At 42.0% G+C, this 15,311-nt stretch overlaps 1 protein-coding gene across 2 annotated transcripts in view; it reads right to left on the bottom strand.

Annotated features, from left to right (window-relative positions):
- Positions 1 to 227: 227 nt before the first annotated feature.
- CRY1 (cryptochrome circadian regulator 1) overlaps positions 228 to 15,311 on the bottom strand; it is a 43,417-nt gene continuing 28,333 nt past the window's right edge. Inside the window, exons 8-14 of one of the 2 annotated variants that reach the window (XM_073567818.1) lie at positions 9,814 to 9,965; positions 8,944 to 9,146; positions 8,683 to 8,784; positions 7,960 to 8,046; positions 7,364 to 7,432; positions 6,436 to 6,543; positions 228 to 3,395 (exon numbers count right to left, since the gene is read on the bottom strand). In XM_073567818.1, coding sequence (XP_073423919.1) covers positions 6,440 to 6,543; positions 7,364 to 7,432; positions 7,960 to 8,046; positions 8,683 to 8,784; positions 8,944 to 9,146; positions 9,814 to 9,965 — 717 coding nt within the window. In that variant the 3' untranslated portion in view covers positions 228 to 3,395; positions 6,436 to 6,439. The remainder of the gene's footprint in view (positions 3,396 to 6,435; positions 6,544 to 7,363; positions 7,433 to 7,959; positions 8,047 to 8,682; positions 8,785 to 8,943; positions 9,147 to 9,813; positions 9,966 to 15,311) is intronic. The other variant, XM_073567819.1, reaches the window with a different exon arrangement.

The following is a 15,311-nucleotide window of genomic DNA, read 5'->3' as shown; positions in this document are numbered from 1 at the left end:
CAACACCGACCCCTGCGGTCCCCACTGGTCACAGCGACCCAGTTAGAGAATATACCATTTATAACCACCCTCTGCTTTCTATCACTAAGCCAGTTACTTACCCATTTACACCCATTTTCCCCCAGACCCAGCATTCTCATTTTGTGCACCAACCTCTTGTGTGGCACGGTATCAAACGCTTTGAAAAATCAAGATATACCACATCCAATGACTCACCTTGGTCCACATATTGCGAAAAAATTTTATTAGGAGTTTTTCTTTAAAAATTACAAAGGCAATGGCTGTACAAAGAGAAGACAACAAAGACATGGCAGCAGAGCAGGACGTAAGGAGATGCTGGTATGCACGCAATATACACGGCGGTAGCTCATAAATGGCAATAAAACTAAAAAAAGGAGGAAATAGTTTTACTTTCAAGACACAGGATTATTGGCTTCTAAACTGGAGGAAAAAAAAAATGAAAAAAAAAAAAACGACAATAGGAATGTGATCCAAGCAGCTCTTTATGAACTACAAATGTCAGCATGCAGCGTCGGTAGCTGCGGTTCCCTCCAAGGAGAGCGATGCCTTCTCCACTGACGACTTCTAGGTCATTCGCCTCCTATGGTCAATGTCTTTCTTGTGGAATATATTTATTGTCTTGTCATTTTATTCCATCTGTATCGTCCTTTCCTATCCAATGTACCCCACCCGGGGTTGTCCAAAATTACACAAAAAAAAAAATAAAAACATGGCTGCTTCCTTGTAAAAACCATGCTATTCCTTTCGAAACCTATACAGATTATATATAAACATGGATACACTGAAGGAAAATAACATTTAATCCCACATTTATTTCTTGTCGAGAGGTGTAATAGATAGTCCTTTCTTCACATTCCGGTCATATAAAATATAGGTTTATTATTTTAAATTATATTTAATTGATACACAATCTTAAAAAAATATTAATATATATTTGAAAAATATATAAATATATAATATTAAAAAATATATATACATTTTTTTTTTAAATATATGAATTTTTTTTATAATAAAAATTGTTTTCAATACAGTTCTAAAATATGAGTTAATTTTGTATATAATTCAATGTCTTCAAGACAAAACTACATGTGTATAAATAGATCATAGAAATTCACACATTTTATTACTTTAAAAAAGATGCTTAATTTCATAATTTAGATTTTTACATTTATTGAAAATATCTTTATTAAAAAATCCAGTATTTTAATAAGATTTGTATATATATATATATATATATATATATATATATATATATATATATATATATATATATATATTTTTTTATTTGATATTTTAGATATTTTTTAATGTTAAACAGGACTGTATCTATTACTGCTCCCAACAAGAAATCAAAATCAAATTGAAAGAAGCAGATTTTATATATACTGTATCTATATACCGTACATCTTTGTTATCAATTTCAATCCGTTTTGCTCATGTGAAGGCATGCTGAGAGTTGTAGTTCTACAATGGCTGGGGAGCCCTGCTTTACATTTGGGACAGGTAAGACAAGGACACACTGGAGAAAATGGTGACAATACCATTTCTGACCACATCAAATAATACATTGCATTCTTGACAAAAATAAATCTTTAAAAAAAAGGCTAAAAAAAAAAATACATATATTTTTTTACTTTTTTTTTTATATGGATGTAAAAAGAAACAGACCATGGCAGGATGTGCGGAGGCTGCACCATTCTGTGACCTGGGGGTGTTACTCTATAAATAAGAGTAATATGAGCGCACGCACGGGGAGACCCCGTGTATTTTCTATGGCCACTATGAATCCAATGACCAGTCAAATAACAGCTTGTATAATAAATATGAAAAAAACAAAATGTAAAAGCAGAGATTCGATTGGTCCTTACAGAAACAGGTGTATTAGATTCTTACAGGTGTTGTCTCCAAGCTGTGCCAAAAACTACAACTCCCAGCACCAGGTAATACATTGGAGTAAACTCATGGCAGACTTCAAAATGGGTTGTCTAGAGTTTAAAAAAAAATAAAAAATTCCCATAAGTTTGTGGCTGTAGATGGCAAGAGCCACCAAAGTCAGCGATTCGCTGCAGCGATTACACGAGCCAAATTCGTAAAGTCACCGCAGGCTTTGCCCCTACAGTCGGCTTTTCCACCAGTGTTTCTTCTCATAAGGGTGTAGTCAGACAGTTATTACTAATGAGAAGACGCCGCATCGAAATCCTCAGACTGGCCGACGGCTATTCTGACCTGAACGTGACGGCATGCATTTCTATGCAGCTGTCACGCTCGGGTCAGGTGAGGTGTGCCGACGGCCAGTCCGAGGATTTCGATGTGATCCTCGAGCGAGTAATACGGGCTTGAAGCTGGAAAAAAAAAAAAAAAAGGTCTACCACAGACCAGGTGTGCTGGGATTTGCAGTTTCTAGGATTAATTTTTTTCACAGTTTGGAGCTACACAAGCCACAGATTTCTATGACATGCGATACCCAAGTGAGGGGGGACGCGAGACACTGATGTTGTGATTTACTAGTCCATGTCTGGGATTGCCGTCATGTACGTCCCACATACGATGGGTCACATCGGCCCAGCGGTCTACCATTCATAAAGTGCTGACTGGGAGATCAGACCTGCGGGAGGCGCTGCACATAAATACGGCCGCTTCTTCAGTCTCCCAGCATACTATAAAATTGTCATTTTTGCCCCCCCCCCTCCCCCCCAAAAAAATGGCCTCATTAGGTCCCAAGTTAAAAGGATATCCATCGCCTCTCGCTTTCGCTAAGAGTTGCTGCCTTTGTAATGGGTATCGTTAGATTGGAACTAGAGAACAAGACCTGCCAAACGGCTGTCGACAGAACATCGGCAGCATTTCTCACCTCCCGACGCGGAAACTAGAGTAGCTGGCCAACGCCTTAAAGGGGGCGTTCTCCTCTATGAGCAGGACCTCCCTGTGGCTTTCCTGTCCTGGAGTATTGCTTCGTCTCTGGCTGACAACATGGCCAGTCAGCTGGAGTTTAGGTCACAGAATGGTAACATCCCTTATAAAAGGACTATTAGCTATAGAAGAAAACGTACACGCGACATCGGGAAAAACTGCACTTATTACACATTTTCTAGTCTTTTCTTGCCATACAGATTTTGTTATCAAAAATATATTGCGCAGTCTATACCTAGTTCAGAGATTCATATTTACACCTCGGTAAAGCAAGCGTCATCAAATACTTACAGAAATATGTTCAAAAAAAAAAAATATATTACTGAAATATCATTAAAGATAAAAATAGAAATGCGGCGAAACGTAAAGCTTCCACAAACTGACGAGATGACAACAGTTCTCAAGAGAAGAGGCTGATTACGTAGAAAATCCATCACTTTAGGTGACTCTGCGACATTCCACATCTGTACGGGGGAAAGGAGGAAAAAGAAAAACACGTCACACATGGGGTCATTGCCACGCAACAGATCAGCCACGTAGATGTGCATTGTGTGGGGACAAAACATGGCTGCTAACAGGTGATGTTTATGGGGGCAAAGTATTGATGCAAATAAAATCTAAAGGTTAAACGTTTGCAGCAGATGCAATAATAAATCACCTTCCCATCGGTGGGCATCAAACTGCTGGGATCTCCATATCTGCTGCGCTCCCAGGCGACATGTTTCAGACCTGCATGGTCCTTTGTCTTGACAAGAGACCATGCAGGTCTAAAACATGTTGACTGGGAGCGCAGAATGTCTTTCTTTTCTGCGCTGTTGTGTTCAACCATTTTCTTGTAACTTTTTTTTTTTACTACTGGATCAATAAAGCAATTCTTTTAAGAAGATGCGAATGCTGGCTAGAGTTTGGACTGTTGACCGATCTGCAGGACCCTGGTCTGACGTCCACATTGGTACGCTGTGGCAGTCGGATCTCAAATGTCGGAATCCTAGGAGGGGATCCCAGAGCCTCGTTCATGGGATCTTGAAGATCCCACTGGTCATATAATTCATCACCTAACTACTTTGCCTTTCACGCAATCCAACTTCGGTGGAATTTGTATTATTTTCTTGTTGATTTCCTCTGAGAACGCTGGTAAGGGAATCAAACTTCCTAGAAAATTTACACTATTGTGTGTGAACGTTGTCAGAGTAAATAAAACTAAAATAGTGAACCTCATTGGGCACAGGGCCCGATGTGTAGGACCACTACAATATATGATGGCGCTGTCTGAGGAGTATGAATGGAAGCAAATGGTCAGAAAAGCATCAGACTGATAAGAGTCTACGGAAAGAAAAAAAAAAAGATGCCGCCCTCAAACACCAGGGTATGGCAAAGGAGCAGCATCTAGAAGCTCAATCCTGTGTGTTGTGTCACTTGTATGCCTCATTTAGGCTCCTCCGTCTTATGAGACGACTCCGCTAAGCTGGACCCAATCTATAGCCAAGTGTAATGTGAGCTAGTAGGTAGACAGTGCCTGGACTAAAGCTCATCAGTAACTAATGAGGAAGACAATGAATGTCGTGAAGACAGAGGTCTCCAAGCTCTAAGAGCACTCATGTTTTCACTGGAGGCCCGTAAAGTAGTATTTCGGGAGTCGAGATATATAGAAAGGAGGAGCGGACAATGGTAATAGGATGCATAGACTGAGAAACCAGTACAAAATATGGGGAACCATTTCAAATTCATCATTAAAAAAAACAAAAAAAAAAAACACATCACTCCATTCCAAACTGATGCAAGATGGTGGCCATTTGCATATTTTAGACCTAAAGATGGTCAAGGGTTTGTCCTATTTGACTGGGACCACTAGATTAGCACATCAACCTAGATCACAGGGAACTATATTTCCTCCTTCAATTAAGTTGTCTGGGATTACCGCATCCTTAGGATAGGTCATCAATATCTGATCCGTGAAGGTCCGACTATGAGCACCCCCCCACTGACCAGCTGTTGTAAAAGGTCATGAAGAGGTCTACACCGCTCGTCCCATGCTAATGTGTCTCCATCTACCCAGTGGTGGTTGTGCCGAGCACGGCAGTGTTGCCCAATTGAAGCGAATGAGAATACTGCAATAACGTGCCCGTCCACTACAAAGTAGATGGTGTGTAGGTAAAGGTAGGAATGTAATCATTAAGACTGGAATGCCATGTCGTTTTCATACAGTTGGGGTAACGGAAGTCAGAAACCCAACTATCAGATACTTATGGCCTACACTAGGCTATCAGTATGGTGATCCCAGAAGACCTAATCTGAACCCAAGATGTCACATCGTACATTTCTATGGAAGGTAAAGTACCCGGTTACCACACCAGTCTCTAGAATAGAGGGCCTCTGTTCTCCTAAATGCCAGGTCTCTTCTAATATTTTGCATGTAGACCCAGAACCGTACATGGGAGGAACCTACTAGAAAGATCTCCGAGAGATCAAGAGCCTCAGTTATCAGATGAGCAGCACAGCCCCCTTAGTGTGGGCGTAGGCAAAAAAGCCTACCAAAGACTTCTTCTGATATGAAGACTTTGTGTGGTGCACCTTCCACAGTTAAGTAGCAGATGTTTGAGGTGCAACCCAAAAGTCTTAAGTAGGCAGACAGAGATGGATGGGCTCAATCCTATGTCTTCACGTGTTGCCCTGTGTCCATGGGTCACATTCGCACAATGATTGGACTGTTGACAACTTCCTAGTGCTGATCAACATCTGTATTGTCCAACGCTTTCTATAAGAAATTCACAAGAGATTCATGGTGCCCAGTTCTGACCTCTGGTCCATGTCTCTGTAGCAGCAAAGATTAGGCTACCATCGCTGACACCCTCTGCCCAACATCTCCTGGGTGTTTTCTAAACTCTGCAAGGTCGTCATGTTGAGAAAGGCCTAATGACTAGTCGTCACGTTGCGTGAGGCCCAACGACTAGTCGCCATGTTGCGGGGACTAACAAGCAACAGGAGATGTCGGTCCAAGGATGATGGCCGCGGATGTGAAGTCCAGAGGCCATCACTGGGTACTGCAAATCTTTGTCCTCATCTCCAAACACTACGAATGCTACAGAACACCAGGCAGATAAAGGACTTAGCCGTACTCAAAGCCTCAAAAGCACCCCCAGCAAAATTGCATTCGTCAGGAGTTTTAAAAGCTGGATCTGCCGTGATCAAGTGATCACAGTTGGTGGGGGCCTGAATTTTAACACCTGCTCTGCCGTTACTACAATGTCATAACAAGCAGTCCTAAGGGTATGTGCACAAGGCACAGTATAGAGTAGAGGATGCTGGTGGCTCCGCCACCACAAGAACTACGTCATGGCTGCCCTTGAAGCGGCTTCACCTGGGAAAACTCAGCGAGTGCCATGAAGTCTTACAAAACGCCATGTGCACATAGCCCAAGTAGTACAGACTAGTCCCACGCAACTCGGGAGGGAACAGGGTTAAAATGGTGTGGACAGAAGATACCAGCACCTGACAGACACTCACCAAGTTAATGGCTGCTTTGCCGCTGGACCTTAGGTCCAACACTTTGGATCTCCTCTTCTGGGTTGGGACGTTTGCCAGAAGACACCACAGAGTTCATACTGTTCCTGGCTGTGGGCAGAGGGGAAATAGGACATTGCTAAAAACAGATTGGCACAAACTTTTCTGCACAGAGGACTAAATCATCTGCATGACTGTGTATGGGGTTGGCATTGTACACTGTGTGCTGCACTTCTAGCAATTTCCTTTGGTCATTCAATAACTCTGGTTGTTCGTGATGGTTAACTAAGCCGGGTAGCGTGACAGTACTGGGAGTAATGTACTTCACACGTCCACCACCTGGGGGTCATCATCACAGTACAGGGCGGCTGGTGAAATCCTATATGTCGTTACACTGCGCAGAAATGGGGGCCTGGTGTCAACAGATTAAACTGGCAACTATTCTTTATTTCGGTGTTTTATACTAGTTTCAGCCATAAAAAACACAAACACAAAACAGTCTTTAAAAAAGGAGTTTCCCAGGACTTTTATATTGATGACCTATCCTAGGAATTAAAGAAGTGGGGTCCGACAAGTGGTGTTAAGCGTTTGCAAACCCCGAGACAACCGGATGTCAATAATGTAGATACTCTGTAGACTGTAGACATCTGGCCGGCTCAGGGTCTGCAGAAAGCTGATCGGGAGGTGCTGAGAGTCAGATATTGATGGCCTCTCTTTAGTATAGGTCCCCCATATCAGATTGAGGAGTGATAAAAGGACGTAAACGTCCCGGTCAACCCTCTTAATACTCGTGAGAAACTAGACTAGTGTCTTAGCACATGTTTGTCACAAATGCAATATATCAGAAGCACTTGCCAAGAGCTAGAAAAGCCTCACGAGAGGTTTTAGCTCCAGGTTGAGAGTTGATCACCATCGTCAGAAATGTAAGTACCTTGTATTAAGTAAGACTGCTGGCCGTCTCCTTGGTTGTAATGCAGGATACTGCTTCCCTGCCAGTAGCCTAGGAGAGATTACATTTCATTAATTTCTGATTAGACATTTGTTGCCCTCAAGTTCTGCTTCATAAAAGGAGCCAAATTAATGGCAATTTTATGGATTTCAGTGGTTCTTTATAGAACAGCCGCAAGACCACCATTATCAACTGCACAGGATACAATATACAACAGAGGCACATGGTGCCCTTGTGTCTGGTACGGGGACTCAGTGTTCAGATCGGAGCAGCCCCCTCCGTTTTATAAACGGAGCGGTATTTGTGTAGGCTCCTGAATGGATTAAAGGGGTTGTCCAGGCCCATTATATTGAGGACCTTCACCTAGGATAGGTTAAATAGCAGATCACAGAGGTTACCCACTTTCTAAACTGCTTATAGTCGAGGGACCCTTGTAAAAAAGCAGGCAATGAGCGTCTCCACCCGATCTCACAGGAACTTTTATATACGCATGCAAACATGACAGCAATCAGTCATTGCTAGGTACTAAACAATCACTGACTGCAGCAATCTGTCCGGAGCTGGAGATCCCTTCTTACCTTGAAGTCCTCCGTTTCCAGAATGGCCATCACCCTGGTTATTAGAATTGCTGGTAGAGTTGCCCTCGCCAGCTCCCATTTGAGATCCTGCAAGTAAGAAAGGTAAACATATTATAATACTCAGACCATCACATGCAATAGCATCTAACTATGAACACTGGAAAGTATTAGTCTGTATAGATTGCATTATAAGACGACCACGGCAAGGTGTGATCACAGCAATGGCATTGCACATGTAAAACACCGCTATCCTCTTATAGGCCACATGAGGCGATAAAACCTAGGTATAACCACAATATCCACACCCAGAACAGTTGCATCATTGCCACTTAAAATGTTTCCCAAGAGGGAGGAGGTTGGGTCTGTTTTTTTTCTTCCCTTTTTTTTTTTCTTTTTCATGACGGGGAGGAAATTGAATGTCGTGTATTTTTATATATGCAATGGAGATGATTTGAAAGCTTTGACTAAATGTAATTATAACGACATTTGAATATAATAAAATCTTTGGTTTAAAAAAAAAATGTTTCCCAAGCCTTCACATGGCGGTACATGAGCCTGCAGATGATGCTCTGCAGCACGGCTGTGTACAGGAGCCAATAGATAGGGCTTTAGAAATTGGACAACCCACCACAGCAAAGCAATAATGCATCACTTTATAACTTAGGAATAACACTTACAAGAAATATAGAAGCCCCTTAACTGTTTATTATGTGGCCACTTTACCTCCGTTGTTGCTGCAGCCTGGCATGTTGTCCCCGGGAGAATAACTCATCAGCCCACCGTTCCCGTTCCCATTTGGATTTGAAGGCACTGATGCAAGAAGCCCTAAAAAATAAAAAAAAAATAAAAAGTAAATCAAGGATAGATATCCCTTATGTGCAACACTCCACAAGGGCCCATTGTAAATCTAAAAAACAACTTTATACTATGTAGTATTTTTGCACAGGGGTCTTCTGTGGAGACGTGGACCATGTTCCCACTTACCAAGTCCTCTGTATCGGGAGAGCTGCTGGTATATCTGCTTCATCCGCTCGATGTTCAGACGACTGGCCTCTGCGTGATTCACCATTGGTTTGGGGTAATGTACCCCAATAATACATTTTGCAGCCTTCTGCACTCCTTCAGGAGCGTTCCAAGGGTCGTAAATATACTTTGGTGGGAAACCCTTCAAAATTGGTAGATATCGCCTTAAAAGAGGGAGAAAAAAAAAAAAAAATGAATGTTGCAGGGTTGCAGACCGTTACCCCTATCTGTCATTTAATCCCCTTTTCTCTGCTGCCTGGGCTCCAGTCTACACAGCAAAGCTTACAGGCAAGCTACAGGAAGTGTCCCTGGAGCACACACTAGACTGACATTTCCTGCTTGCTGTAGCTCACTTGTCAGCTTTGCTGTATAGACTGGGTCAGAGTTGGCACAGAAAGTTCAATAAAAAGGACCGCTATGTGCTGCTGAAGATTTAGGAATGACAAGATTGTAAACCTACATATGAAGGTAAAGGTCTGCAAACGTGTCAGTCTAGTGTGTGCTCCAGGGACAAGTTTGCAGACCTTTACCTTCATATGTAGGTTTACAATCTTGTCTTTCCTAAATCTTCAGCAGCACATAGCGGTCCTTTTATTGAACTTTCTGTGCCGACTCTGACCTAGTCTACACAGCAAAGCTGACAAGTGAGCTACAGGAAGCAGGAAATGTCAGGAAATGTGTGCTCTAGGTGCTCGTGTGAAAGTGGAATACTGCAAGATTGCTTTTCTTGCATGGACAGTTAAATTTTTCTTAAAAATAGGTCATTTTCTGATCATATTTTATGTTTAATTGTAATAAAGGAGTGGTTTTGTTTTATTTTTGGATAGTTACCGGATGTAATCGCCATTGGGGTCAGTTCGTCTTCCAAACCCAACTGGGCAATAGCAGTGGAAAAACTGCTGGAAAAAAGAGCTGCACGACAACCACATCCAGCTCCCGGCGTTCACGCTCCAGTCCGCGTCCAGTAACAGCTCCTCAAAGACCTGAACAGAAAGAAAAAGAAAAGCAAAAAACAACAACGTGAGTCATCTGCGATATGTGCCAACCCCTCAATAACACTCAAAGTCAAGAGGCTGTAATTAAAGGGATACGCTTGGTAACTTGCATAACTGGCCGGTTGTGCAGGTTGGGCGACATGACTAATACATACACAGTCTGACCAACAATAGCCCACAGGTGTTACTCTCATGGCTGCCAGGATCCACAGTAATATTCAGGTCACTGACATCTACTGTACTCATACTCATCTGTATGGGCACAGTGTGACAACCCCACGTCCCAATAGGAATATTACCGCCATCACCCACTCAGCAAGCAGAAAAGTGCAACTTCATGCACATAATTGGAAATCTAGAAGTCATGGTGGGGGGGCATCCTTGACTCGATCCATCCGACTATTTCAAGTGGGACAAATACATGCATAAGCAACACGTAATACTAAATATCCCCCCTACAACGGCCACTTGAGGTATAATAATCCTTGGCATTCAATGGCACTGCACCAGCAGAGAGAAGGTCCGAAGCGATCAGCGGGCACATTTTTTGAAAAATGCAAAAAAAAAAAAACACCATAAGTCAAAAGTATCACTTGTTCTTTTCTGAAGATTCTGATCCAATCCTGCAACTAGAGATCACTTAAACAGAAGATCTTCCTTAGAAGATAAACTAAATGCCATCAATACCAAAGATCGACTGCCAAGGCTCAGCAAAGAAACACCAGAGGACTGGAGACAAAGATCTAAGGTGACACAAAGGGAAGTCTATCCAGTAGGATCAAGCTGGACGGCCTGACCCCAACAAAGGTTCACAGCTGCAAGACTAGAAAGATACCCTAGAGAAGCTGAGGCCCAGAAGATAAATGCCCTATTCTCCAAAGAACCATCCAAGGAGTTCTCCCAACTAGAGTAACAGCACAAAGGCAGCAACTCCACCAACAGACTGAACAATACCATATGGGAGAAGGAAAAAAAAAAAAAAACACACAACACCAGTGCAATGTGAATGAAACACAGCCACCACCTAGAGCAAGAACCAGTCACCATTACAGAAGCAGACATCCAACAGTGGGTCAAGAACATGAAGCGATGGCCCAGACATCTACTGGCTAAAGAAATTAACAGCGGTACATGAACTGCAGTTCATGGCAAAGCACATGAACCAACTGCTAGAAGCAGGCCACCACCCAGCTTGGCTAACACAAGGTAGAACAGTGCTGATCATGAAGGATCCTCACAAAGGAATAGTTCCATCCAACTACCACCCAATAACCTGCCTTACAACATGGAAACTCATAGCCACCAAGCTACAGCAATGTTGTCCCAATTGCTGTGCTGCATAGGCTTGAACCCCCTCAGTCAGATAATTACAGAGTTCAAAATTGGAAGCACCATCAGCCACCTCCTCTACATGGACGACATCAGGCTGTATGCGAAAAACAAACGAGACATCACTGATCCACCTGGCAAGGATCTACAGTGAAGCCATCGGGATGTCCTTCAGACTGGAGAAGTGCGGCCGGTTGTTCATAAAGAGAGGCAAGGTAGTCAACACTGATGGAGTGGAATTACCAGCAGGACACATAGCAGATGTACAGACATGCTACAAGTACCTCGGCATCCCACAGGGATACGGTAACCATGATGAGGAGGCAAGGAAAGCAGGAACATCCAAATACCATCAGAGGGTAAGACAGGTTCTGAAGGGCCAGCTCAATGGGAAGAATAAAATCTGCGTCCTCAATACATATGCCCTGCCAGTTATCAGATACCCTGCTGGCATAGTGTGCTGGCCAAAAGAAGAGATGGAAGCTGCAGATGTAACACCAAAGCTCCTCACAATGCATGTAGGTCTCCACCCTAAGTCTAACACCCAAAGATTGTATACCAACAGAAAGGAGGGTGGTCGAAGCTTGATAAGCATCCAAGCCACCATCAAGGATGAAGCAAGGAGTATCCAGGAATACATCAAAAGAATGGCGCCAGAAGATGCTGAGAGAAAGCCTAAGGCACCAACAACAACAACAACAACAGATCTGGAAGGAAGAACAGGAACATGAAGCGCCATGGCAAGACAAGCCACTGCATGGGATGTACCATCAACAGATAATGGAAGTGGCTGACATGGAGAAATCCTACCAAATGCTGGAGAAAGCTGGACTCCGAGACAGCACAGAGGCATTAATCATAGCAGCACAAGAGCAAGCACTAAGTACCAGATCCATAGAAGCAGTAATCTACCACACAAGGCAAGACCCAAGGTGCAGACTATGCCAAGAAACCTCAAACCATCCAACACATAGTGGCAGGATGCAAAATGCAAGAACAGCGTATACCGAACACCACAACCAAGTAGTGGGAATTGTATACAGGAAGATCTGTGAAGCATAAGGGCTAAGCCCCCCTAAGTCCAGGTAGGAGACCCCAGAAAAAGTGGAGAATGAAAGGGATAAAATCCTGAGGGAATTCAGGATCCAGACAGATAAGCAGGTGCTGGCTAACCAACCAGACAATAAGAAATAGAATTGCCTCCATCAGATCCTCCTTCATAGATTACCTAAAATATGACCTAATAATTTTAAGGCCAGAGAACAACTTCTCTACACTAACTTGGGTTGGAGACAAAGTCGTAACCACATGGGCAACATCTCTAACAATTTCCGGGTATAAAGGAATTGCCTCATGCACAGTCAGTTTTGATGAACGGTTGAATTTTTCTTTTTCTTTGAGAGCAAAGTGAAACATTTTGCTGAAATATGGTCAATCTTCTAGCTATAGGAGACGGAGTGAAATCTTTTTCCTTGCAGCAACGCTTTGCCTGCTCCATGTCATCCAAATACTTGTCAAAGTCAAACTCCTCATCTGATGAGGATGAAGATATGGCAGCAGTAGCACTGTCAGGACCCAAGTCCTCTTGCAGGCCACTCATCCTAACTGCTACCTCAGTCAGAGCTTCTTTTCCTTTAGTAAGCTGTTGATCATCAAGCAATATACGATGATTGGGTCCACATAAACAGCTGCCAGAAAATTTTTATTTTCCTATAGCTGTGTCTCTCTCCGTTTCATTGAAGCAGAAATGCCATCTGCAATTAAATCTCCTCTTTGGGACAGGCAACATAGCAAGTTCTTCCACTCCCTTATGAAAATACCAGGAGTTAAATCCTCAACTTGTAATTTTTTAGTCACGGTAAATAGGTGATTAAGCAATTCCTTCAATTCAGCCACCTGTGTCCATTGACCTTCATTTAGGATTACCTGAGGGTTCGCCATATCTATAAGAAACGGTTTTAGCCAGGATCAAAACTGGGGGGGGGGGGGGGGGGGTGCAGAACCTCATACTGTTCCGCAGAATCTCATACTGCACACCCCTACACTTGAAAATAAACCTGCACCTTAAGATGTGGTGAATGCAGTCTATTTATTCCAACTATCAGTTGATGTCGATGTGTTACTGAAGACGAGCAATGCCTGTCCTGGGCGTCCTTTTGGGCAGCTATTAGGTGTACCCTTAAAAACCTTTCAGGTGATGCGGTTTTTTAAAAAGCTGATCTGCTTTTGCAGCTGAAAAACGTATCCTCAAAAAACGCAGCAAAAACGCTGTGTGTGAATGTAGCCTTAGATCAGGAATAGAACAGTCATTTATAGGACATTTCATAACTTTCCCAAATTCCTATGAAAAAATATTCAGCACATTCTGCATTGAACTACTGTACCCAATTTATATATTTTAGGAGTCGGACCAATTTATACCGACTCCACAGCCCTGAATTACTGGGAACAACTAAGATCCTGTGGAGAACCCTCAAACTGCCAGGCCTCTGGTAGAGGACCCAAGAATGAGGGAGGACAACAAAGAAAAAATATTATATATATATATATATATATATATTTTATATTATCAAGCCCTGGTAATGAGACATTAAAGGGACTGTTTAATAAATTAAAAAAAAAAAAAAAAAAAAAAAATAATATAAATATATATATATATATATATATATATATATATATATATATATATATATATATATATATATATATATATATATATATTTATATTTTTTTTTTTTTTTTTTTTAATTTATTAAACAGTCCCTTTAATGTCTCATTACCAGGGCTTGATAATATAAAATTACATTTGTTTTTATTATATGTGTTTTTAATTTCCTGAAGAAAAAAAAAAAAAAATTTGTTTTAAATTGCAAAATATATTTCATTTTTTCATGCAATATTATACAAAATTATATATATTTATGTAGTGTGTATATGTAACTGTATAATTTTTTTAAAACAAAAATTAAATATGTAAATTATACAAAATCCTCATGGGCCGCAATTGGTCGTTGAATTCAACCCCATTTACTTGAATTAGGCTAAACTGCAATACCAAACGTAGCCACTAGACAAGAGCGTGCTGTATCATTATGCTGAAAACCTCGCCTCTGTAACGATCAGTGTCCAACAAGTAGGTCAGGTAAGACGTCACACATTTCGTCTCGCCGGCTGTTGTGTGAACGCGACGAAAATGTCAAAGTATAGAAATGTGTGGGAAGCTCCTAATCCCAGTGAGGATATTAAATTCCATGAGAGGTCCGGCCGGCGTCTAATTTAGGCCAGACTGGAAATAACCCGACCTTCGTGAACGATCTGCCTACGTACATATCCATTGCATGGTAAAGATATCGGGAAAAAAAAAAAAAAAAAAAAAAAAAAAAGATAATCTCCCCCCCGACGCGCACAAAATACCCTAAAAATACCACCACCCTCCTCCTCCACCCAAAAGTAGGTGGTAAAGAGCCCAAGACCCGGTTTTCAAGTTTGCCGAAGGAAACGTAATCATGTTTTCCTCCTCCGCAGGCATGATCTGTGCTTTTCTAGGTTACTCCCAGCCTGCCGTGTCCGATAGAGACATGTTTTCAAGGTCACGGCATACTTGAAGGCAACACTCAGCCCTAGCAGTACATAACTGGAGTAATTACAATTCAACTTTTGAACATATTAAACAGGAAAACTGAAATCTGAAGTAGGCGCTGACCTTTTAGTATTTTCTACAGCAAGACAAATATAGAATATATAAATTGACCCCCCCTCAGGTCAATCAGATATCCTCATGATCGGTTATCATCAGTAACAAAGGTTGGACAACCCCTTTATGGTTCATCCGGCTAATATATGGTGGTGGTGGGGTCTTCTGACTCTACCCTGAGATACTATGTCAGTAAGGGGGGGTGGGGGTGGGTATAAGGATCTGGCAGGGTGAAATTTAAAGGTCCAGTCCTTTTGCTCTTCAGGAGATAAAGCTGCTGGCAAAAAGGTGCCTGGCAGTGGCTTTTTCTG

Source organism: Dendrobates tinctorius, unplaced genomic scaffold, assembly GCF_039654945.1.
Source record: "Dendrobates tinctorius isolate UK_male_01 unplaced genomic scaffold, ASM3965494v1 ptg000020l, whole genome shotgun sequence".
Classification (NCBI taxonomy): domain Eukaryota; kingdom Metazoa; phylum Chordata; class Amphibia; order Anura; family Dendrobatidae; genus Dendrobates; species Dendrobates tinctorius.
This window is presented reverse-complemented; position numbering and strand designations above follow the sequence as displayed.